Source organism: Gymnoscopelus microlampas, assembly GCF_963454915.1.
Source record: "Gymnoscopelus microlampas genome assembly, chromosome: 14".
NCBI lineage: Eukaryota > Metazoa > Chordata > Actinopteri > Myctophiformes > Myctophidae > Gymnoscopelus > Gymnoscopelus microlampas.
In genome coordinates this window covers 2,596,133-2,619,870 of record NC_139951.1, presented here as the reverse complement: position 1 = coordinate 2,619,870, position 23,738 = coordinate 2,596,133, and the positions used below count along the sequence as shown (strand labels likewise).

The 23,738-nt window shown below is 40.6% G+C and overlaps 1 protein-coding gene across 3 annotated transcripts in view; it reads right to left on the bottom strand.

The window, feature by feature from the left end:
* ccdc186 (coiled-coil domain-containing protein 186) overlaps window positions 1-23,738 on the bottom strand; it is a 96,234-nt gene that overhangs the window by 17,570 nt on the left and 54,926 nt on the right. For 2 of the 3 annotated variants that reach the window (XR_014602297.1, XM_084078907.1), the window contains exons 15-17: window positions 22,548-22,670; window positions 17,854-18,103; window positions 2,939-3,158 (exon numbers count right to left, since the gene is read on the bottom strand). Coding sequence is in view for 2 of the 3 variants with exons in the window: in XM_084078907.1 (XP_083935033.1) it covers window positions 2,939-3,158; window positions 17,854-18,103; window positions 22,548-22,670 (593 nt within the window). In the remaining variant the exon portion in view is untranslated. The remainder of the gene's footprint in view (window positions 1-2,938; window positions 3,159-17,853; window positions 18,104-22,547; window positions 22,671-23,738) is intronic. The other variant, XM_084078908.1, reaches the window with a different exon arrangement.

The following is a 23,738-nucleotide window of genomic DNA, read 5'->3' as shown; positions in this document are numbered from 1 at the left end:
GGACGGACGGACGGACAGACGGACAGACAGACAGACACACACAAAGTCAGTCCTTGGAGTGGCTTGCACCACTCAAAAATAATAATAATAATAAATGGCTTAAACATGTAAAACAGGAAATAGATGTTGGTAAGACTACCATGCTAAGCAGCCAATCATGTGACACTACTGTAGTTCGAACCAGTGAACACTGCGGTAGAGGAAGCTGCTTTGTTTTGCCATATGAAGTTGCAGACATTTTTCAATTTACAATTTAGTTATTTAGCAGACACTCTTATCCAGAGCAACTTAAAATAAGCAAGGTAATGCAGAGAGAGTGTAGTCTGTAGTGCCTCAAGAAACTACGAAAGTAGGTAAACCATGAACCTAGCCTCTGTGTAAACGACGTACCATCAACATAACAACCTGTACATTGAAACTATAGGATACGATGAGGTAAACAATGAACCTAGTGCATGGCAGCCATATCTTGGTCAGTCGCTACCATCAATCAAGGCAGAAGGTGGCAGGAGGGGGTGAAGGGAGAGTGATTGTGTGTATTCTTGCACTGTTCGCACCGAGTGACCTCGGTACAGAGAAATACTGTACATACAACTACCTTAAAATACATTTGAAAAATGTGCTGCCATTTGTCCCAAAGATTGTATACCCAGTCAAAGCAAAACATTGAAATACTGTTGTCATTCGTTTTAAAAGTTAATCCCAAGCTAACCTTTCCTAAGTGGATGTATAACTATTTCTGACATAACATGCACAATTCTTATGTTTTGTGACACAGTTTTCTCTAAAAAAAAACGTATGTTTCTATGTCAGTGGTTCTCAAACCTTTTCATGTCAAACTCCAATGACCCCAAAATGATGTATTTGGCCGCGACAAACTTTAGACTAGATTTTCTTACCGTAATAAAAATTGTCATAAATTCTATATGCTTCCAGTCGCTAGTTTAAAGTCTCCTTTCAATCATCATGATATGCGTTTCGCTAAATTATGGTCCCATTTATTTTAAAATTGACGATAAAGTAGGCTATTCTCTAGGAGGGGCGGGATGATTTGATTGACAAGTTACACAACCAATAGCATTCATTCCCCACCCCAGCTCTTGATTGACAAGCTACCCAACCAATAATGGTCTGGTCTCATTCTGCAGGATATGACGCGATATGACGCGATATTGAAAGATGGCGGACCTACAGTCTTGGAACAATCGGCTTCATTTTCGGTCTGTAGAAAGCAGGGGAGTGGCTTTGTCCATCTCATTTATACAGTCTATGGTTCCAGGTCTTAATGGGTTAATTGAAAAATGGAATTGAGTGAAGTTCTGGGTTGTGAGGTGGAGTCTGAAGAGATGAGCGTTAGCGCGGCGTTACTTAGCGTAGTGTTAGCTTGGCAAACCAGACTCTTCTCTCAACTGGCTCCCAAACTGTGGAACAAGCTCCCCATTGCAGTCAGAACTGCAGGCTCACTCCCATTTTTCCACCGTAATCTAAAGACTCACCTCTTGAGACTCCACCTTAGCCCGTAGCACTTGCCCTAGCCTTGACTAGTCTAATGCAAAGGTTAAAATGTAGATAGCATGGTATTTAGACAGATGCTAGGCTCATATGTTGACCTGGCATCCTATAGTTCCAATGCACATATTTATTTATTCTTTGATATTATACTGTTAGACTGATGCTAGGTTCTTGGTTTACCTAGGATCCTAGATTACCATCTCTCTGCATTTGATGTACGCATTTACCTTGCTTACTGTAAGTCACTCTGGATAAAAAAAGCATGTGCTAAATGCCTAAATTGTAAAAAAAATATCTCGTCGGATTCTGCTGAGGCGCAGCCTGCCATGGACGAGAAATACACGTTTTTTCCTCACTGAACCAGGAGATAAGTGATCCGAAGATTTACTGCTCCATTCACTTCCTGGTTAATTTATTTGGGAAATAACCTGTATCTCTGTGTTTTACGATGTCTTTTTGGCAGAACATGCTATTTTCAACAGCGGATAACAAGCTAATGGGGAGGTCGCAATGACATTTTTTTTGGGGGGGGGGGGGGGGGGGGGGGCGGAAGCACAGTGAAACCCCACCGTGATTAGCAACCACCAGGGGATCGATCATACTGGAGATATATATTCTGTGACTACTTGAAAAGGTAAGAAAATCGAAAAATCGCTGGGAGTCTGGGCCTTATTTAGTAGCATACCGTATATACTAGAGATGCCGGGATAGGGTTTATCGTCACCCAAATCCGCATACACATGTTCATTATCCACCCACCATCCAACCGCGGTTAATTATACCATCCTATTTCTAGAGCCGCACCAACCGCATCAAGTTATTATTTTCCTGACGTTAGTTTTCTTATAAACAATGTTACTCACCACTGTCTGTCTCTATACAATCCATATCTATGGTAACAACAAGACGGAGCTTGAAGCTTCATTTATTTTACTTTCGCTTTCAACTTTCTTTGCTGCCATGTCTGCATTTTATAAGTGACTTTTGGGGTAATGTGGCGCTTGTTTTGGGCTTATTTTCATAGACCTTGCTGCTTATTTCTCTCGCAAAATCTGGCTACAGCCGGTACAAAGACCCCTTGCCGGTAAATCAACGTGCAGTAGGCGGCTAATTTGTGCCTGATGTAAAATGACGTAATATTAAAATACTACAAGCGCGCGCACGGCGAGATTTCGTGCTTTTTAAAAGCTATAATAGGCCTAATAGATTGATATCATTAATGTAATTCCCACATTTTTTCACCCGCGGTTTATCCAATATTAATTCATTATTATATATGATTGACCCAAATCCACCCAAACTGCGGTTAACTGCGGTTAAACGCGACTAAAACCGACTAAACCGATAAACGTGACTAAAACCGCGCTCCGCGCATCTCTAGTCTAGTATATACTCTGTCAGGGAAAGAGTTAATCGGTGGTCTTACTTTGAGCGTGATGTTTTTGAGCAGCGTGTCCTCCAGCACCGCCTGCAGCTTCCTGTTGATCTCCAGGGACAGGTCCAGGGTCAGCCCGCTGTCGGCCGGGTGGGACGTGTAGAGCGAGGCCATGATGCCCCCCCGACGGCTCAGGTGGGCTTTGTTGAAGTCGGAGGCCTCCGACGAGAGAGCGCCCGACTCCTCTCTGAGCACGTAGCTCTGGATTATTCTATGGACAAAGACAGGAGTACAAACGTTATTAGAATTAGAATTATTTTTAGACCCCCCCCCCCAAATTGATATGCATTTAGCAGCATTTAGCCCCCCCCCCCCCACATCTAAAAATATTTTGTGCCAGAGAATCCCAGAAGAGCAGATTTGTGTTAACCCATTGAGACTGGGAACGCATCTGTGTCATTTTAACATTTCTTTGGGCTATTCAAAAATAGCAGATATACAAGCTCATAGCGCGGCACCGAGTGCCGCGCTATGAGCTTGTAGATCTGCTAGTTTTGAAAAATAAAGAAAATGAGTGCAAAATCTGCAAATATTTGAATATATATATATTTCTGAGCGAACATTTGTCAAAAATTTTGTTCCAGGGACACCCAGCAAAGATTTGAGTTACAAATTAAAAATATATATATATTCAAAGATTTAAACACATCCTCATGATCTTTTTTCAAAAATAGCAGATCTACAAATTGAATAGCCAAAGAAATGAGACAGACGCGTTCCCGGTCGTAATGGGTCAAAACATTAAAACAAGAAACGCACGCGGAATCTATGATCGCACATTTGAATTCCGTGGAGGTATAGTTTGATGCGTGCTCTCCGCTCTCACTGAACAGACAGCATGTGCTGTAGTGATCTGATCCCAGGTCAGTGTAATCATCGCAGCACTTTGTGCTTTTCTCGACAGATCAGCGCTGAGCACGGGTCTTCGTGGATCCACTCGGGTATTATACATAAGCATATACGTAATGAAACAGACCCGAGATCCGAGATAATAGAACTGGAACCGACCCGGGTCTGCCAGTGTTGATTTCGTCGACTAAAACTATGACGAAAAACTAAATAAAAACGAAATAAAAACCAAGCTACGATGACTAAAACTATGACTAAATATGTTGACAATTTCGTCAACAAATAAAAACTAGATTAAAATGTGGAGGGACTAGTGGAGAAGAGATCCAGTAGAACTAAAAGACAAGCCATTTTATGTTTGGTTGCGCTCTGAAAAAAGCAGATCTACAAGCTCTGAGCTTGTAGATCTGCTATTTTCAGCATGCAAAATCAGCCATTACGACGCCATCAAGGCACCGCCAAAATACATTTTAGTCGACTAAATCAACTGTAGATTTAGTCGACTATAATCTTATGGTATTTAGTCGACTAAAACTAGACAAAAACTAAAAAATTTCAGATGACTGAAATATGACAAAACTAAAACATTTCAGATGACTAAAATATGACAAACTAAATGTAATTTGATTCAAAAGACTATGACTAAAACTAAATCAAAATTTGCTGTCAAAATCAACACTGGGGTCTGCGTGATTACGGTAAAACGTGGATCCTGGTCCTGTCTGCTATTTTTGGTATCCATCGAAATGTTGTCCCATTGCTGTGTACCTTGCACCGCTCCATTTTTAGTAAAACTATTTTTTTTCCCGGTCTACACAGAATCTCACACACACACACACACACACACACACACACACACACACACAGCTACTATGTTGTATGTGTGAAAAAAGAAAACACGTTGTGTTGCTTCAGTAGTAGTTTCCCCAGGAAGGTGTTGAGTTAATTGACTTCTGATTGATGAGCTGGAGTCATTAGTGTGAGTTATGCTGCTGCTGCATAGTATGGACAGTACAGTACGGTATGCCACCATGCAGAGAGAGAGGTTAAAGCCATATCTACTGTAATGAAGGTCAATGCATTACAGTGCACTGGGGGAGAGAGAGAGAGGGAGAGGGAGAGGGAGAGAGAGAGGCACACACACACACACACACACACACACACACACACACACACACACACACACACACACACACACACACACACACACACACACACACACACACACACACACACACACACACACACACACACACACACACACACACACACACACACACACACACACACAGACAGAGAGAGGACGGAGAGACATAGAGAGAGAGAAAGGCAGAGAGACAGAGACAGAGAGACAAACATACAGACAGACAGACAGAGATACATAAAGAAAGAAAGAAAGAAAGAAAGAAAGAGTAAGCATAATTTCTGGTTCTTTCTTCTCTGAAAACACGTCTCAATAAAAGCATTGTGACAGGTACAAGCATCAATGTGTTTGCTACACGGTGACTGGAAAATGGAAAATGGGTTGCTGTCAAGGTTACGCTTCAGATAGAGAGACAGAGAGAGAGAGAGAGAGAGAGAGACAGTGTGAGACAAGGGTTCCCAACCTTTTCAGGCCGCGACCCCCCAAAATAATCATATTTGAACTGGGGACCCACCCCACACCCTGATAGGCACTTGGAATTGTTAGGCATTACATTTAATTTGACTCGGTGCGAGGCATTGTGAGCTTGTAGATCGGCTATTTTCACAATGTTTGCCTCTTTCTTACGTAATATTTGACAATTTGGCCAATTTGGTATTAAAAAAGGTCTTAAAAGTCATTAAATTGTAACTTTAGAAATGTGCGGATACCCTGTATACACTTGTACTGTATATTGGTTTATTTACTGTAGAGTGAGAAACAATGTTGCACATTAAGCAAATCATCTGGGGACCCCCCCAAATAATGCCTCACTTTTTTTGCAAACTGTTAACAAAGTATTCAATCAATCAAAATATAATAACTGCACAAGCTTCCGATTCCAACTTTTAACAACTACTACCCTATACAGAGCAGATGTACAAGCTTGTGCATCTGCTATTTTTGAGAATTTTTGAAAAAATATCAAAAATGTTTCGAAAATGTTGAAAATATGTATTATTATTCTTTTTAATGTGTATTTATTGCTTTTGACAAGTACATGGGAATACAGTAGCCATAGGATGTCAAAAGTATTATTATTATTTTTTTTGTGCCCTTACCATCTACCCCCCACCCCAATCCAACATACAACATGCAACATTCAGACATGTAACATACAATTACTGTACATAAATCAAAAGAAAAAAAAGAAAAACATAATAATAATAATCAATTCATAAGTATTATGATGATTTTTTTTACACAAATCTTCTCTTATGGCGGTCCCTGGCACAAAACATTTTCAGATGGGAGGGGTCCACGGCCAAATATATATATATATCAATTTGGGGGTCCTTGGCCCGAAAAAGTTCACTGGCCTACAGTCCAAAGAGAAATGAACTCATCACCAGGTTTTAGTCTCAGCTCTACTTTCCACAGATATCCCAGCAGCTATTAAAAGGTGGGATTCAGCAGGGAGCGTCTTCATTTAGATTAAAAAAATACCCAAAAGAAAACCTTCTGGCGCTCTGGTGCTGCGCTCCTCTTAATTTACATTAATTATAGCTTCTTTTCTTTCTGTCGGAGGAATGCACTCAGTCCAAGTAGAATGTTTCTCTATTTTTAAAACCATTGTGCTCCTACGGTACGTGATTAGATTGGACAGATGAGAAAGATGGAACGAGAGGAGAAGACACCCTCAAACCCCTGAATATGTTTCCTTACTGAAGGGTACTTAAAAAAAAAAAATATATATATATATATATATATTTTTTTTTTATTTAACCGTTTTTTGAAAAAAATCTAAAACATTTTTTTTCAAGATTTTTCAAAAATAGCAGATCTACAAGCTCATAGCGCGGCACTCTGTGCCGCGCTATGAGCTTGTATATCTGCTATTTTTGAATAGCCAAAGAAATCTAAAGTTACACAGATGCGTTCCAGGTCTTAATGAGTTAAAACATTTGTATGGCGGTTACATTAAGCAGTCAAACCTCAACGACCAGAGGAAAGCCACTAGTGGAGGCTTCAACTTAAAATCGTCTTTAATAACTTAGGCCATTTTTGTTAACAAATAACAAAAACGGCTGATCTACAAGCCACATTTTTACGCCATGGCTCTGCAAGGGGCCATATGAGAGGGTCTGTGTGTCTGCCCGAAGCTAATGTCACAAACCGCTCGACCGATCAGCGGCAAACGTTGTACGCACTATGTATCCAGTAGACTACAGACATAGCTCTACTGATTCTTTTCCACACATATCTTTTCTACCTTTATTTTACTTTCATTTTAAAAAGGAAGTTAACAGGGCCATTATCAAGCTTAATCAAATTTTCATATACAAGGATCCGTGTGGTTTAACCCAGTGTTAATTTTAAACTAAAAACTATGACGAAAAATGTTCGTCGACTACCTTTTTTTTTTCACTAAAGAAAACTAAATAAAAACTATAAGCTATGATGACTAAAACTACACTAGGACTAAATATATTGCCAATTTAGTCAACAAATAAAAACTAGACTAAAATGTTAGGTAGGGACAAGTGGAGAAGAGATCCAGTAGAACTAAGACAAGTCATCATATGCTTTGTTGTGTGCGGGTGTCGAGCTCCGAAAATAGCCAATCGACTTGTAGATCGGCTATTTTTGGTATATATCAGGCATTACGCCACCATCGCGGCTGGCTGGGGAAAAACATTGTCAACTAAATCAACTGTAGAATATAGATTAAGATTCAAATCTTATGATATTTAGTCAACTAAAACTAGAATGAAACTAAAACATTTCAGATGACAAAAATATGACTAACACCGGTGGCGCCGGAGCCTGTTTAATTAAAGGACACTGTGTCCCCCCACTATTCAGTCGAGCCAATTAAAAAAGAAAAAAAGTTTTTTTTAAAATAAATAATAAAATCTGTCCAGTCCCCCGCACCTCGCGACCACCGCGAGTGCGAGGCGAACCGAATTAACCGAAATAACCGCATTATCCCCCCCAAAAATCAACAAACCCACCCGAAATAACCGCAAAATTTTCGCGCGGACAGTCCACATGCACGCGCGCTTGTGGCGCGTGCATGTGTCCCGGACGGATCCCCCCACGTCATATTCCGTTCCGGCGCCCCTGACTAACACTAAATGGACATTTATTCAAAAGACTAAAAAGTCAAAATGTCTAAAACTATGCAATATATGCAGTCAAAATTAACAATAGTTAAACCTCTGTTGACCTTTAAGTCACGTTGCCCTGTGCTTGTTAAAACGTTTTGAATCTGATGAAGATAGCATAAATGCTGAAACGCTGGTCTGCTTGCACATTAAAACGTTTCCTCAAAAAAAACGAGACCATGATAAGGCAAAGAAAACGTTCCGAATGCCAAGGAATTAAAACAAGGGTTCACCTGAGCATGAAGCCCACAAGTATTAATGATGTCGAACCTTCTTAACCCATTTAGACCGGGAAAGCATCTGACTAATGTCATTTTTTAGATTTCTTTTGGCTATTCAAAAATAGCAGATCTACAAGCTCATAGCGCGGCACCGAGTGCCACGCTATGAGCTTGTAGATCTGCTATTTTTTTGAAAAATGTGTAACTCACATTTTCTTCTGGGGGTCCCTGGAACAAAATATTTTACAAAAGTAAAACAATATATATATATATTCAAAGATTTGCACACATTTTCACCATTTAAAAAAAAAAGATCTGCGCTCATATGAGCTTGTATATCTGCTATTTTTGAATAGCTCAAAGAAATCTCAAAATGACACACAGATGCGTTCCCGGTCTTAGTGGATTAACCCTTTAAGACCTGAAGCCGATTCTACATGTCTCCTAAATCTCAACAGTTTTCTGAAAAACGTATGTTTCTATATCAGTGGTGCTCAATCTTTTTCATGTCAAGGACCCCCCAAAATTATATGAATTTGGCTGCGGACCCCCATCAACATATTTTGTTCCAGGGACCCCCCATCAACATATTTTGTTCCAGGGACCCCCCAGAAGATTTGAGTTAAAAATGTTCGCTTTGAAAATATATATATATTCAAAGATTTGCACACATTTTCACAAAAATAGCAGATCTACAAGCTCATAGCACGGCACCGAGTGCCGCGCTACGAGCTTGTATATCTGCTATTTTTGAATAGCCCAAAGTGTAAAATAATGCTTTTTTAGCTCAAATCAAAAAGTGACACAGATGCGTTGCAGGTCTTAGTGGGTTAACCGCATTGCATCTCCAAGCTTACTGTACTGTGTAGTGACCGTGCAGAAAGCCGTGCTGCAGTGCCTTTGCCTTACAGCGGAAGGAAGGTCAGAGCACAAAGTGATATCTGCTGCTGGGGGAAACTTCAGCTTCAACGTGCAGTCAATAGCAGCAGATCATCACGAAATATAATCTATGCACGCCGACCTTACAGAAGGGTCATCGTGACTTCACAGATAAGAAGCCGATACCCCTTATATAGAGTTCGTTACCGTACCGATACCAGGTATCGTAAACGCCCCCGCTACTGTACTGTATGTGCTCTGTATCGACTGATACACAAATTCCGGAACCGGAATTGGGAAGGACAACGACGGTGTCGCGTCATCTTTAACCCATTAAGAACGGGAACGCATCCGTGTCGTTTTTTTTTTCTTTGGCAATTCAAAAATAGCAGATCTACAAGCTCATAGCGCGCGCTACGAGCTTATTTAAAAGTTATTTTTTTTTAAATTGTGAATATTTGTGCAGATCTATTATATATATATATATATTTATAGCGATTTTTTTTGCTTCTGGGGGGTCCCTGGAACAACATATTTTGGGATGGGGGTCCGCTGCCAAATACATATAATTGTGGGGGTCCTTGACATGAAAAGGTTTGAGAACCACTGATATAGAAACATACGTTTTTCAAAAAACTGTAGGATTTAGAAGACATTTGTAGAATCCCTCAGAAGCAAAGATTTGAGTTAAAACGTTCGCTTTAAAAAATATATATATTCAAAGATTTGCACACATTTTCACGATTTTTCAAATATAGCAGATCTACAAGCTCATAGCGCGGCACTGAGCTTGTAGATCTGCTATTTTTGAATAGCCGTAGACATCTAAAAATGACACAGATTCTTTCCCGTTCTAAATGGGTTAACCCATATCCATAGACACTTCAAATGTCGGTTTCACCGTCTTGCTCAAAAGGCCCTCAGATAGGCCTCAAGGCTGCAGTAAGGACAGGGCCAGTTGCCAGTGATGCGTTCCATTTTTGTATCGAATTGGCTTATGTAAACACATTTTTTGTTACAGTAAGTCTTTCATAAACCGGGTGTTTGAAAAGGTACTTGCTTTTCTTGTTCTGTTTTTTTTCCACCCCTCCTATGTAAGTTTTACAGGTAAAAAATAAGTTAACTCTGTGGGTAATCATTGTGCATGTCTCCTGTTCAGACAACAGCAGACCAAATACAGAGCCAAATGGTATTATTGAGGGTTTAACTGGTTAAATGTCTGAACATACTGTACATTAACATGAATCATATCATAATGAAACATATTAACCTATTCAAACCGGGAACACACCTGTGTCATTTTAGATTTTAGCTATATAAATATAGCACATTGGTTGGCTGTTCAAAAATAGCAGGTATGCAAGCTCAGTTTATCTGCTATTTTTGAAAAATCTTGAAAGTGTTTGAACGTCTTTGAATATATAAAGCAAACATTTTTCAAACTCAAATCTTTACTTCTGGGGGTCCCTGGAACTAAATATTTTGAGATGGGGGTCGGCAGCCAAAATACATATCATTTTGGGGGTCCAGAAAACAGTTTTTCTGAAAAACGGTCTTATATGGGTTGATAGAAAAGAAAGCGTGTAAAAAAATGATTAAAAAAACATGAATTTACACAACAACACCGATGATAGTGCTGTCAAACTAGTCCATGAAACTATCTATGAATTGTAGTGGGGGTCCCCGCTTCATCTCTCTCTCAGCTAAGGGGTCCTTGGCCTGAAAAACGTTGAAGACACCTGACATACACTCTTCGCCTTCCTGGCTCCCAAACCGTGGAATGACCTTGGTTTCGGGCCGATGCTCGGTTAGAATTGTACCTGGTATCCTAGCTACAGAATATTGCAGCCCTTCTTTTCTTTTTGCTCTCTATTACGTGACCATTTCCCTTGTCGTTTGGTGACCGGGGGGTTCATGCCATTTACTCTGATCTTACACAATGCAAGTCGCTCTGGATGAGAGCGTCTGCTAAATGCCTAAATTGTAAAATCGTGTCGCAATTATCAACCATAAAGTAATCGAGATGCTTCTCTAATGGATGAGGACTGTAGCAACGGGGTTGCCTGGCGGCTCAGGCGGTTAATGCGCCCGGCCATATGGTCCCGAGTTCAAATCCAACTCCCGTCTCCGCTAATTAACCCATTGAGACCTGAAGCCGATTCTACATGTCTCCTAAATCTCAACAGCATTCTGAAAAACGTATGTTTCTATATCAGTGGTGCTCAATCTTTTTCATGTCGAGGACCCCCAAAATGATATGTATTTGGCCGTGGACCCCATCAAAATATTTTGTTCCAGGGACCCCCAGAAGCAAAGATTTGAGTTAAAAATGTTCGCTTTAAAAATATATATATATTCAAAGATTTGCACACATTTTCACAATTTTTCAAAAATAGCAGATCTACAAGCTCGTAGCGCGGCACTCGGTGCCGCGCTATGAGCTTGTATATCTGCTATTTTTGAATAGCCCAAAGTGTAAAATAATGCTTTTTAGCTCAAATCTAAAAATGACACAGATCCAGGTCTTAATGGGTTAAAGGCACCAAATGCCAAAAAATGTCTGTGGACAACACAGAAACAACATTTTATAGACCAGGGGTCTTCCAACGTTTTCAGCTCAAGGACCCCCTAGCTGAGAGAGAGATAACGCAGGGACCCCCCTCTATATTGTATAAAATTGAGTTTCAGTTTTTTTGTTTACTTGGTCTGCTCTTTTTTCCCTCTCCACCAAACACCTCTTTGCCAAAAACAGCCGATCTAAAAGCTTGTAGATCTGCTATTTTTGGCTAAAGTTCTCCTCAGAAAAGGGATGCTAGGGTTGAAGTGGTTAATGTAAAAAAAAAAATCATATCACACAACGATTTGGCAGACCCCCTGTAGTAACTCTGAGGACCCCCTAGGGGTCCCGGACCCCCTGTTGAAGACCCCTGTTATAGACCATTTTCACTTTGATCATTAATACTTAACCCATTAAGGCCTGTGGATGATTCTACAAATGTCTTCCACGTCTTAACGGTTTTCTGAAAAACCTATGTTTCTATGTCAGTGGTTCTCAAACCTTTTCATGTCAAGGACCCCAACATTACATGTATTTGGCCGTGGACCCCCATCTCAATTTTTTTGTTCCAGGGACCCCCAGAAGCAAAGATCTGAGTTTGCTTTAAAAATATGTATATTCAAAGATATGAAGAACAAAATAAATAGCATATCTACAAGCTCATAGCGCGGCACTCGTTTTCTCCCAACAAACTAACACATCTACAAGTTATGAACATTCAGATCAGCACTAGCTGTGTCAGGTCATTGTTTATGTCAGGAAATATATGTACTGTAAATATATATTTATATATCTATAAATATATATCAAAGTGAAAAGAAAAGCTTCAAATTGGTTCAAGTCAGGTGCAAGGACAGGGATCATGCCATGCATTGATGATGATGAAAATAATAACAATAATACTGATAATATTAAAGGAGTAGTTCACCCAAAAAATTACTTATTTTCTATCAATGACACACCCCATGAAGCCTTGAATTCATGGAGATGTTTTAGTTTTTGTCGCATTCCTAAGTCAATACCGGCGGAAAGATGCTAATGTATTCCGGAAGGAGACTCAAAAGAGTCTCTTTGAGTCTCCTCCCGGAAATACACCCGTTCATCAAATTATTGGCCCAGGAATGCGTCAAAAATAAAGAAATCTCCGTGAATTCAAGGCTTCACGGGGTGAGCAATTGATAGAAATTGATACTTTTTTGAGTGAACTACTCCTTTAATGATGATGCTTGTCATTATCTGGAGTTTTACTGTACGAGGAATTCAACCCACAGCTCACATCCAAGACCAAGAGCTTTAGTGCAACAAAAAAAAAAGACTTTAACAAACTAAGACATGACTAACTAAATCTATGTCACAAAGCTATAGCACTACAAGAAGAATAAGAAGCCACATACAGATTACATCCACACATAGCAAAACCCTTAGCAGTCATTTAACCACTTAAGCCTGATATACTTCGTCGTATGGCGGTGTCGCGCGGACAAAACAGCCGATCTGGTCATAGACTATAAACAAATATGGACGAAAGGAACAGTGACGTCACCCATTGGTTTCTACATACGCATTTTGAAGCCACTTTTTTTCGGTGAATTCAAATCCACCATCTTGGAACTTCCGGTCCCCGAAAAGCAACCTGAAACGGATGCCATTGGCTGCAACGGCAACGAGGGCGGGTTCTTCTCTCAGTAGAAGCCCTCAAAGCATACCCTACTTATCATGAATATTCCCGTGATCGCAAAACAAACAGCCCGTTCTCTTTCTTTGTAATTCGATCTGGAAGAATGCCTTTTCCTCTGTTTCTGTTGCGTTTTGGTGAAAACAGCCTACATTCAACTGCCCACGACTATGGAACGGATGCTCGATACGGCTCGCTCGGATACGTCTTTTAACCCATTAAGACCTGAGGCGATTCTTAAAAATGTTTTCTAAATCCTAACAGTTTTAGAAAAGAAAAAAAAAAAATGTTTTCACGATTTTTCAAAAATAGCAGATCTACAAGCTCATAGTGCGGCACTCGGTGCCGCGCTATGAGCTTGTATATCTGCTATTTTTGAATAGCCAAAGAAATCTAAAGTGACACGAATGCGTTCCAGGTCTTAAAGGGTTAAAGCGATCGGGGGATCGATCATACTGGAGATAAATATTCTATGATTTTTCAAAGGTTAGTAAAAACACTCGAATATCGCTCAAAGTCATTTGAAAGTTTCGTTATTAACTTTAAAATACATAAATACGTTTATGGTACCTTTCTGATGCCCGTGGCATTTTGTGTGCGTGTCGGGGGCAGACACTCGCAAATATGTGTTGTCAAAAAAGAAAATAACAATTTGAAAAATGTATGTGTAAGGGTTATTTTGAAAAACATACAAGTAAAAGATTATATCAAAAATAACTTTTGTTCAATTTGAAATGTTATACGGTATGATTCTTGAGAAAGTTCGCCTACAATGGCGAAAAATACGGACACCAGGGTTAAAGTGGTTAAAATGACTGTAAGGATTTTCATGTGCACAAAGCCAACATGAAGGGGACTTACCTCTAAATAACCTGGCAGGGGTCCGTATTTGGACCCCGGTTCCATTGCAATCGTGTTTAGTGAAAAAAAAAAAAGGTGACAGAAATTAAAAAGGCGTGGCTTGGTGATGAGTGCTAGGTGGTGACAGGCATGCAGACACCTACTGTAGCATACGCCAAAGAATGAGTCATGGTTGGATTTACTTCTGTTTGTGTGTGTGTGTGTGTGTGTGTGTGTGTGTGTGTGTGTGTGTGTGTGTGTGTGTAGGGCTGTCACTCATTGATTAGAAATTGATGATTCAAAATATGCTCCTCATTCACTTACAGTACATACCGTACACTGTACGGTAAAACAGCTCTCAAATTCACTCTTTTAGCACATAAACGAACACAAACCAAGTTGATTGAAATAAAAATGTTAACTTCCTGTTGATTTTGCTATTTTTATTAAGAAGAAAACCCGGACTGGGATCTTCAAATAGTAAAATCAGCAGGAAGTTGACATTTTCATAAAAAATGAAACAAAAAAAAAAAATAAAGCCATCTATCTATCTATCTATCTATCAATCTATCTAATTTGCATGGTTTAGCATTCCTGCAGTAGGTCTGCTGAGCTTTGCATGTCGTCTGCTGCAGTCCCTCATGCATCATCAGCCTTCCTTGTTTGTTTTCTTTCCTGCAGAAAGCTGTCAATTTCCATGCTATATATATTTCTGCATTATTCGGACCGTTTCAAACTGCTGTATTTGCATAATATAGGAATAGCTGCTGTTAACAACAAAACACAATGTCCTTGAAATGTTCAAACGCAGTGCGGCCTGCTTCAGTTAAATACGTTCTCTGACTTTTCTTTTTTTGTTTTGTTTCAAGGACCCCCAGTTATGTCTGCATTAGGCCACGGACCCCCGTCACTCTGAGAGTGTACACATGGAACCAAATGGACCCTTACGGGTCCATTTGGTTCCATGTGTACACTCTCAGAGTTACAGACCCATAAGGGTCCATCTGGTTCCATGTGTACACTCTCAGAGTTACAGAACTGTAAGGGTCCATTTGGTTCCATTTGTACACTCTCACAGTTACAGACCCATAAGGGTTCATTTGGTTCCATTTGTACACTCTCAGAGTTACGGACCCATAAGGGTCCATTTGGTTCCATTTGTACACTCTCAAGTTAAAGAACTGTAAGTGTCCATTTGGTTCCCAAATACCACCTTTGAGAACCACTGAAATAAACAACCCGATTAAGAACGCGCCACCAAAAAGCCCTTCATCTCTCCCCCCCTCCATTCCTTCCTTGTTATCCATAATACTTGCGTTCACACAGGCAGCGACAAAAGTTACAAAACTGCAAAGCGAAGCAGCGTATCTGTCGCAGAGTCGATCAACGCGCTAGTTGACGTCATGGAGCGTGCGTCTGACGAGCAAGAGAAATATAAAGCCTGGGGTTAAAAAGACCAGGGAACTGGCTGACGGAACTAATTACTCCCCCCCCCTTACAAGCAGACATTGTTTGGAGGGAGAAAGGAGAGTGGAAATGGTTGAACAACACTTTGCTGTTTTGTATCTTTTTTAGCAGCATAAAAGTTGAAGCTACACACAACTATTTTGTGGGTGATTTTGACAGGTGAAAAATGACACAATTAAAAAAATAGTTATCATAATGAAACTTCCCCAGTTGATTACTTACATGAAGACAATGATTTATCGTATTACAAGTTTTCTGAAATTGTATATTTAAATATGCAAATTAGGCATTTAGTCCATGAGCCAGAGCCCCAAAATTGAGCCAGATATTGAATATTCCCTCGTTAAAAACCTTCGACTCCAGCATCTTAACAAAATGAAATAAGAATGTTGACTCTGGCTTTGTCCAATGTTCCAATGTTGATTCTGGAAAGTTATGCAAATTCGGGCATATTTTCCTAATGCATAATTTGCCTATTTAAATATACAATTTGAAAACTTGTAATACGATAAATCATTGTCTTCATGTAAGTAATCAACTGGGGAAGTGTCATTATGATAACTCTTTTTTTAATTTTATTTTTTTAATTGTATGGGGAAAATAACAAAATGTGTGATAAATATGAAAAAGCTGCTCCTGTGTAAAGGTTATCATATACAGGGGTGCACATAACTGGTGCGCAGGTGCGCATGCGCACCCAAAATAAAAAATGCGCACCACATCAGGCGACGCGAGGCGCTTTTGCGCACCAACAGCTGGGACAGGAATTTCCAAGCTTTTATTTTTTAGCAAAACTAAAAAATAAAAGCCTGGAGATCGAGGCTAGGAATTTACTTCCTGAAGCCACACTCACACAATCACAATCACTATCACAATCACAAGCACCCGTCGGCCCCATGTACAGCCATTAGGCACAGGGGTAGAGATATGACTCGCGTCGCCTCGCATCGCCTCGCATTGCCTCGCTGCATGCACGCAGCCAGCAGCGGCTGTTAGAGGCACTCGTCACCGATGATGAACGCACCGTAATGTTGCCAAATATGCCGTGAACGTCCCAATCTGGCGGATAAAATCAGCGCAGCAGCACAGGGCACCCACCAGGGCTTTATCTAACAGCGTGAGAAAAAAAATCGGCGAAAATCGGCGGAATTTAGAAGCAGAGCGTCCTTTTTTTCTCGCCCCCCCCCCCCCCCCCCCGTTGACAAAACTGTCCGGGCTGAACCCCCCCCCCCCGTTGACAAAACGGGACGGGCGCCATGCGCACCAAGTCACATGTCCAGGTGCTTTTAGGTACCAGACCTAAAAAGTTATGTGCACCCCTGATCATATATTTATTTACTTATATTGACCCTACAAACAATTTAATATAGGTATGGTTTTGCCCACTCTTTCGATAATGAAATCTTGTCTGGCTCATGGACTATAAGGCTGCAATGCCAGCCTTAACAGCGTGTCGCGGGTTCGAGTCCCGTTCCCGACGACCTTTGCTGCACGTCACACTCCCCATCTCTCTCCCCATGTCCTGTCAGTCTACTGTCCTATCATTAAAAGGCATAAAAGCCCCAAAACAGATTGTTAACCCATTGAGACCTGGAACTGTGTCATTTTATTTGAGCTAAAAAGCATTATTTTACACTTTGGCTATTCAAAAATAGCAGATATACAAGCTCATAGCGCGGCACCGAGTGCCGCGCTACGAGCTTGTAGATCTGCTATTTTTGAAAAATTGTGAAAATGTGTGCAAATCTTTGAATATATATATTTTTAAAGCGAACATTTTTAACTCAAATCTTTGCTTCTGGGGGTCCCTGGAAAAAAATATTTTGATGGGGGTCCGCGGCCAAATTCATATAATTTTGGGGGTCCTTGACATGAAAAGATTGAGCACCACTGATATAGAAACATACGTTTTTCAGAAAACTGTTGGGATTTAGGAGACATGTAGAATCGGCTTCAGGTCTCAATGGGTTAAAAAGAAAAACCGACAAGTGTCAGGTGTCACTTTGTATCTTCATGTCATCATGCGGCTGGCTTCCATTGAAAATGAATGGTAGCCTGTAGCTTTGTGGCGGATATAGGGCGAACTCAACATTATGGCTCTCCTGGCGGAGGGGGTTTTTCCACTCACTTGGTCTTCTTGCGAATCTCCTCCACCAGCTGCTTGATGTGGTCCTCCATGAACTCCATCTTCTCCTGCTTGCGCGCCAGAGCCTTCTGCAGCCGCACCACCCGCTCCACCAGCACCGCCTTGTCCACCTCGGGGAAGCTGTCCACCACCGCCGCCCCCGAGGGGCCCGACGAGGACGAAGACTGGCCCTCGGGGGACCGCTCGTCTGCCGTCCCCCTGTCCCCTCCACCGTGACGTGTGTTTAGAGAGCCTGGGGGGCACACACACACACACACACACACACACACACAGAGGAGGTGAGTTTAGAAAGACGGGTCTCAGTCACAAAGCTCTTCTTAACTCAGTCCCTGCCAAGGACGTAATGGAAGTGGTTTACGTCCAAACGCCCAAGCTGCCAAGGACGTAATTTCGTTTTTTTTGTGGTGGTGGTGGTGGGGGTGGGGGTGGGGGTGGGGGGGCTGTGAATGACTCAACCACCACCGAAGAAGAGTACAGCCAGAAATCACGTGATCACAATAAAAAAAAACACCTCCTTTCAAGTTAAAGGATTCACAAAAGTAACATTTTCTCGGATTTTTCTTGTTTTCGAAGGGTTTTTCAAAAAAACAAGCCACATTTCCCCCGATTCTACCGGACCCCCCCCTACGTGTAATGAGCCGATCTCCGTGAGGACGGCGGTCACACAGAATATTCCATGATTTTTCAAAGGTACAGGTCAAAAACTACAGCAGGCTAAAAACATGTCAGGCTGCATCACACTGACCTTATAGTACACAGTGATGTAAGCAACACAGCTGCAGCTAATCAAATTAATAACAGGGTGTGTTAGATTTTAGGTGTGTCAATACTGTCTATCCAGAGCCTTGTATTGGAGAGTTGCGTCACCTCAGGGACAGAAAACAGCGCCGGTCACGTGGTTCATGTAAACTCAAAATAGTGACAAATGCTCATAGACTCCAGTGCATTACGTAAACTTCCGGTTTAGGACTTTGTCACTATTCGCCAATAGAAAAGAAGGCTCTGCAGAAGACTGAATGGAGGCGACGCAACTCTCCTTATATGGAGAGTTGCGCTGTTTATCAGGCTTGCACATTGGCCACGCCCTTGGCTACGGACACACCTATGAAAATCTAACATACTCATTATTCATTTGTTTGGTGCAGCTGGTGTTGCTTACTAGTCTGCCATGTTTTTAGTCTAATGTAGTTTTTAAACCTGAAGTTGAAAACAAACTACAAAATCAGGCTAGGGTGTTGTGTGACCCTTTATTTAACCACTTAAACACCAGCATCCTTATTCGGGGGGAAGCTTTTCCAGAAAACAGCAGATCTACAAGCTTACAACACGTCGCGTTGCAACATATTGAAACATTTTCTCACAATGCAGAAATAGCTGATTTAGAAGCTGTGAGCTTGTAGACTGGCTATATTCGAATAACCAAAGTATAAAATAAGGCTTTAGTCATTAAAAAGAGTCACATATAATGTGACCCTGCCATAAAAATAATTACGTATTATGTTTTCAATTTCAACAATTTAGAGAAAGCAATTTATGAGTCGCCTGAGCAACAAACCACCTTTTATACTGTGTGTGTGTGTGTGTGTGTGTGTGTGTGTGTGTGTGTGTGTGTGTGTGTGTGTGTGCGCGCGCGTGTGGGGAGGTTAGGCATTTTGATTAAACCAATTTTGATTCATTTTTAGATCAATTTAAAGGTTGTTTTCATAAAATGTATCCCGTACCCAACTGAAGGAGTCGACTAAAGTAAACGAGGGAAAACGGTGATAAGGAACAATTTCCCTTCGATTGCGGCAAACGGAATCAAAGTCAATCAGAAACAACGTAAACACAACGTTCCAAACAGCTCGCGTCCTGTTTAGACCAAGGCGGTAATCAGCCGATGATGATTAACAATTTTGCCGTGCGGAAATTACCCCCCCCCCCCCCCATCCCACTGTGTCTTTAGATGTGCTTGTTAAAAGGGCAAGACCACTTTGGTAGAGGTTTGGGTTGTGTAGTTACCCATGATGTAACTCCAAAGGTGGACAAAAAAATCTAAAATAATTGCTCCATTGATTAGAAATTGGTAATTCTATCTATCTATACTATTTGAAGATCCAGATCCGCGGATCCAGTCCGAGTTTTCTTCTTAACCCATTAAGACCTGGAACGCAACATTTAGGATTCTGTGATGTTCTATGTTGTCGGAATAACTTTGTGTTCATTTATGTGCTAAAAGAGTGACTTTGAGAGCTGTTTTACCGTACAATTTAAGTCAATGAGGAGCATATTTTTGAAGTATCAATTTCTATTTTTGATTTCTTGTTCACCTTTGGAGTTACATCATGGCAAAGTAATTACACAACCCAAACCTCTACTAAAGTGCTCTTGCCCTTTAACCCGTTAATACCTGGAACGCATCTGTGTCACTTTAGATTTCTTTGGCTATTCAAAAATAGCAGATATACAAGCTCATAGCGCGGCACCGAGTGCCGCGCTATGAGCTTGTAGATCTGCTATTTTTGAAAAATCGTGAAAACTAAAAACTGTTAGGATTTAGAAAACATTTTTAAGAATGGCCTCAGGTCTTAACACATTGAGTGCCAGGGGTTTTTCAAAACAGGGTACCTCCAGTGCCTGGAATTTTAACCATTTTTGGACCTTTTTCAAGTAGTCACAAAACATTTTCAGTGATCACCGTCCTCACGGTGATCCCCTCATTACACACATAGAGGTCTCGTACAATCCGGGGAAAAAGATTAAAAACATTAGGTAATCCGTTCCATAGTTGCAGCCAGTTGAAAATAGTCGAAAATACATCGTAAAAACAAAAAGTACACAGGAGCCGAGATACAGGCTTTTGAAGTCATAACTCAACCAGGAGGTGGATTGGAGTCTAAATCTTCGTAAAATGATATCTCCTGGTGCTGTGAAGAAAAAAAAAAAAAAAAAATTGGAAAAAAAAAAAAAAAAAAAAAATCTTTTTTTTTTCATATTTTTGGCCAAAAACGGCCATAACCGTTTTTGGCACACCATGTTAGGATTATGAAAAACGGTCCGGACCGTTTTTGGCACTCAATGTGTTAATGGGTTAACCCATTTAGACCTGGAGAGCCTAAACATCGCCATACCTTTAAATCTGCGAAAGCATCTGTGTCATTTTAGTTGTTACTATATATCGCTGCCGTCGGGCAGAAACCTCATACTGTATCTCCATATTCTAACTTTTTGTGTGTTTGTTTCGTAAATTAGCACCCTACTTGATCATAATTACAGCGTCACACAGAAGCATCAAAAGTTGCAGATCCACAAGCTCGAAAGTTTGTAGAGCTTGTAGATCGACTATTTTTTTTTTATTTGAATCCTGAAAAGTAACAGTTTTGGACATAATGAGGTTTCCATCCGACAGACGATATATAGCAACGTGATGTATTTATTTTATGAAAACATTTTGAGAGTTTTTTTCAGAAAACGTAGGTTAGGATTTAGAAGGTCTTTTTAGAATCGGCCTCACGTCTAAATGGGTTAAATTTGGATTCAGAATGAGGCAGGGAATGTACAGTAAACCTTTAGTATTATAATAAAATAATACAATTCCCAATGGCGGGTCCGGAGACCACCAGGGGTCCAAGAGGACCCTTTACGGGCCAGCAACTCTGAGTGTACAAATGGAACACATGGACCCTTACAGGTCTGTAACTCAGAGAGTGTACAAAAGGAGCCAAATGGACCCGTAAATTACATTTGTACACTCTCAGAGTTAAATAAACACAGACAAATTAACAGTGTAGATGTCCAAGAGATGATAAAATTATGAAAAGGGTCTTGGGTCTAATACAATACATCAAACTGGGGGTCCTTCACATAAAAAACATGTTTTTGCCTATCCAGATTGGAACCACACTGGATTTATCAAGTCTGAACACGATACAAATCATATGGAAATGGATTTTTTTTGGATCCTAGGCAGTTTGAAATGCGATTGAAATCGTATTACTACTCTAAAGTCGTCTCTCAGCCCTGGACACTTTATACTTTTGTTGTACGACGATGTTGCTCGCCCGCAAAGAGCTGATCTACAAGCTCACAACGTGTCATAACGCGACGGCGTTGTGAGCTTGTACATTCGGCTATTCTCCGGTGTCCGAAAGATCAGAATTGAGAAACAATTGGGCTTTGCCTGCCTGTCGGAACGACGTCTTACAATCAGTGTTAATTTTGACATCACATTTTGATTTCGTTTAGTCATAGTCTTTTGAATAAAACGTCATTTAGTTTTAGTCATATTTTAGTCATCTTAAAAGTTTTAGTTTTGGTCTAGTTTTAGTCGACTAAATATAAGATTTTACAGTTGATTTTGTTGACAAAAATGTATTTTGGTGGTGCCTTGATGGCGTTGTAATGACTGATTTTACACTTGGTTGCATGCTGAAAATAGCCGATCTACAAGCTCACAACGCGTCGCGCTGCGACGCGTTGTGAGCTTGTAGATCGGCTATTTTCAGAGCGCAGCACCCGAGCGCAACCTAACATAACATTTACCGTAGTTCAACTGGAACTCTTCTCCAATAGTTCCTCCCTAACATTTTAGTCTAGTTTTTATTTGTTGAAATTTTTGATTTTTTCGTTTTTATTTCGTTTTCGTCAGTGAAAAAAAGGTGGTCGACGAACATTTTTGGTCAATGAACACTGCTTACAGTCGTAGCGGTTGTGGTGAGGTGGAGGTAGTGTGGAGTTACCCGAGGAGCTGGATCTGCTGCCCATGCTGCTGACCTCGCGGTCGCAGCCTCCGTTCTCCGTCTGCTCCAGTTTCTTACGAGCTGAGGAGTGGAAAACACAAGTTACGATTACAATTTAGCAGATGTCGTTTAATTCACCCCCCCCCCCATCTCAAAATATGTTGTTCCAGGGACCCCCAGAAGCAAAGATTTGAGTAAAAAAATATATATATATTCAAATATTTGCACGCATGTGCACGATTTTTTTTTTTCAAAATTAGCAGATCTACAAGCTCAGATCTGCTAATTTTGAAATCTAAAATGACACCGATGCTTTCCCGGTCTTAATGGGTTAAGGGGAACACCACTCATTTTCAACATTGAACTACGTCATTTACTGTATATACCTTAGAGCTGTTTTGTGGAAATAAGAACAAAATAAAACAGTCCCCTCCTTCTGTGTTGCTTAGAACTGGAGAATTGATTGTTGGGGTCAGTGACACACGGAAGGTGTACTCTTTGGCTCCGCCCTCAAATAATAATAATGAATTGCATAGCGCATATCGCTTTTCCAAGTGCTCACAGCGCTTTACAATTGTTCATTCATTCATACATTGGGGAGGCTGCCTCATTCACAAGAATGGGGAATCTCACTTCCAGACTTGAATTTAAACTTAAGACTTCAGCCAATTAATTTCTATTACCTACAAGTACTATGTCTCGTGAAACGTGATATATAACCCTATGCCATTATAAAACCACCACACCTCACATTGGATTTTAGCTACAGTATATATAATTATAGCATCATAAGTTTTACAGAAAACTCTTAGGATTTAGAACAGTGGCTTAGAACAGTGGTTCTAAAAAATAGCAGATATATAAGCTCTGCTATTTTTGTTTTTTTTTAGATTCTTTTTAATCTTGAAAGTGTTTGAAAAACGTTGAATAGTTTTTAATTATTCTAAACACAAATCTTCTCTTCCTGGGGGTCCCTGGCACAAAACCTTTTTCAGATGGGGGTGGGGGGGGGGGGGGGGGGTGTCCGTGGCCATATAAATATATATCAATGTGGGGGTCCCTTGGCACGAAAAAGGTATGAGAATCGCCGATTTAGAAGAAATTTTGTGGAATCGTTCCTCAGGTCTTAATGGGTTAAGAACCTACTCC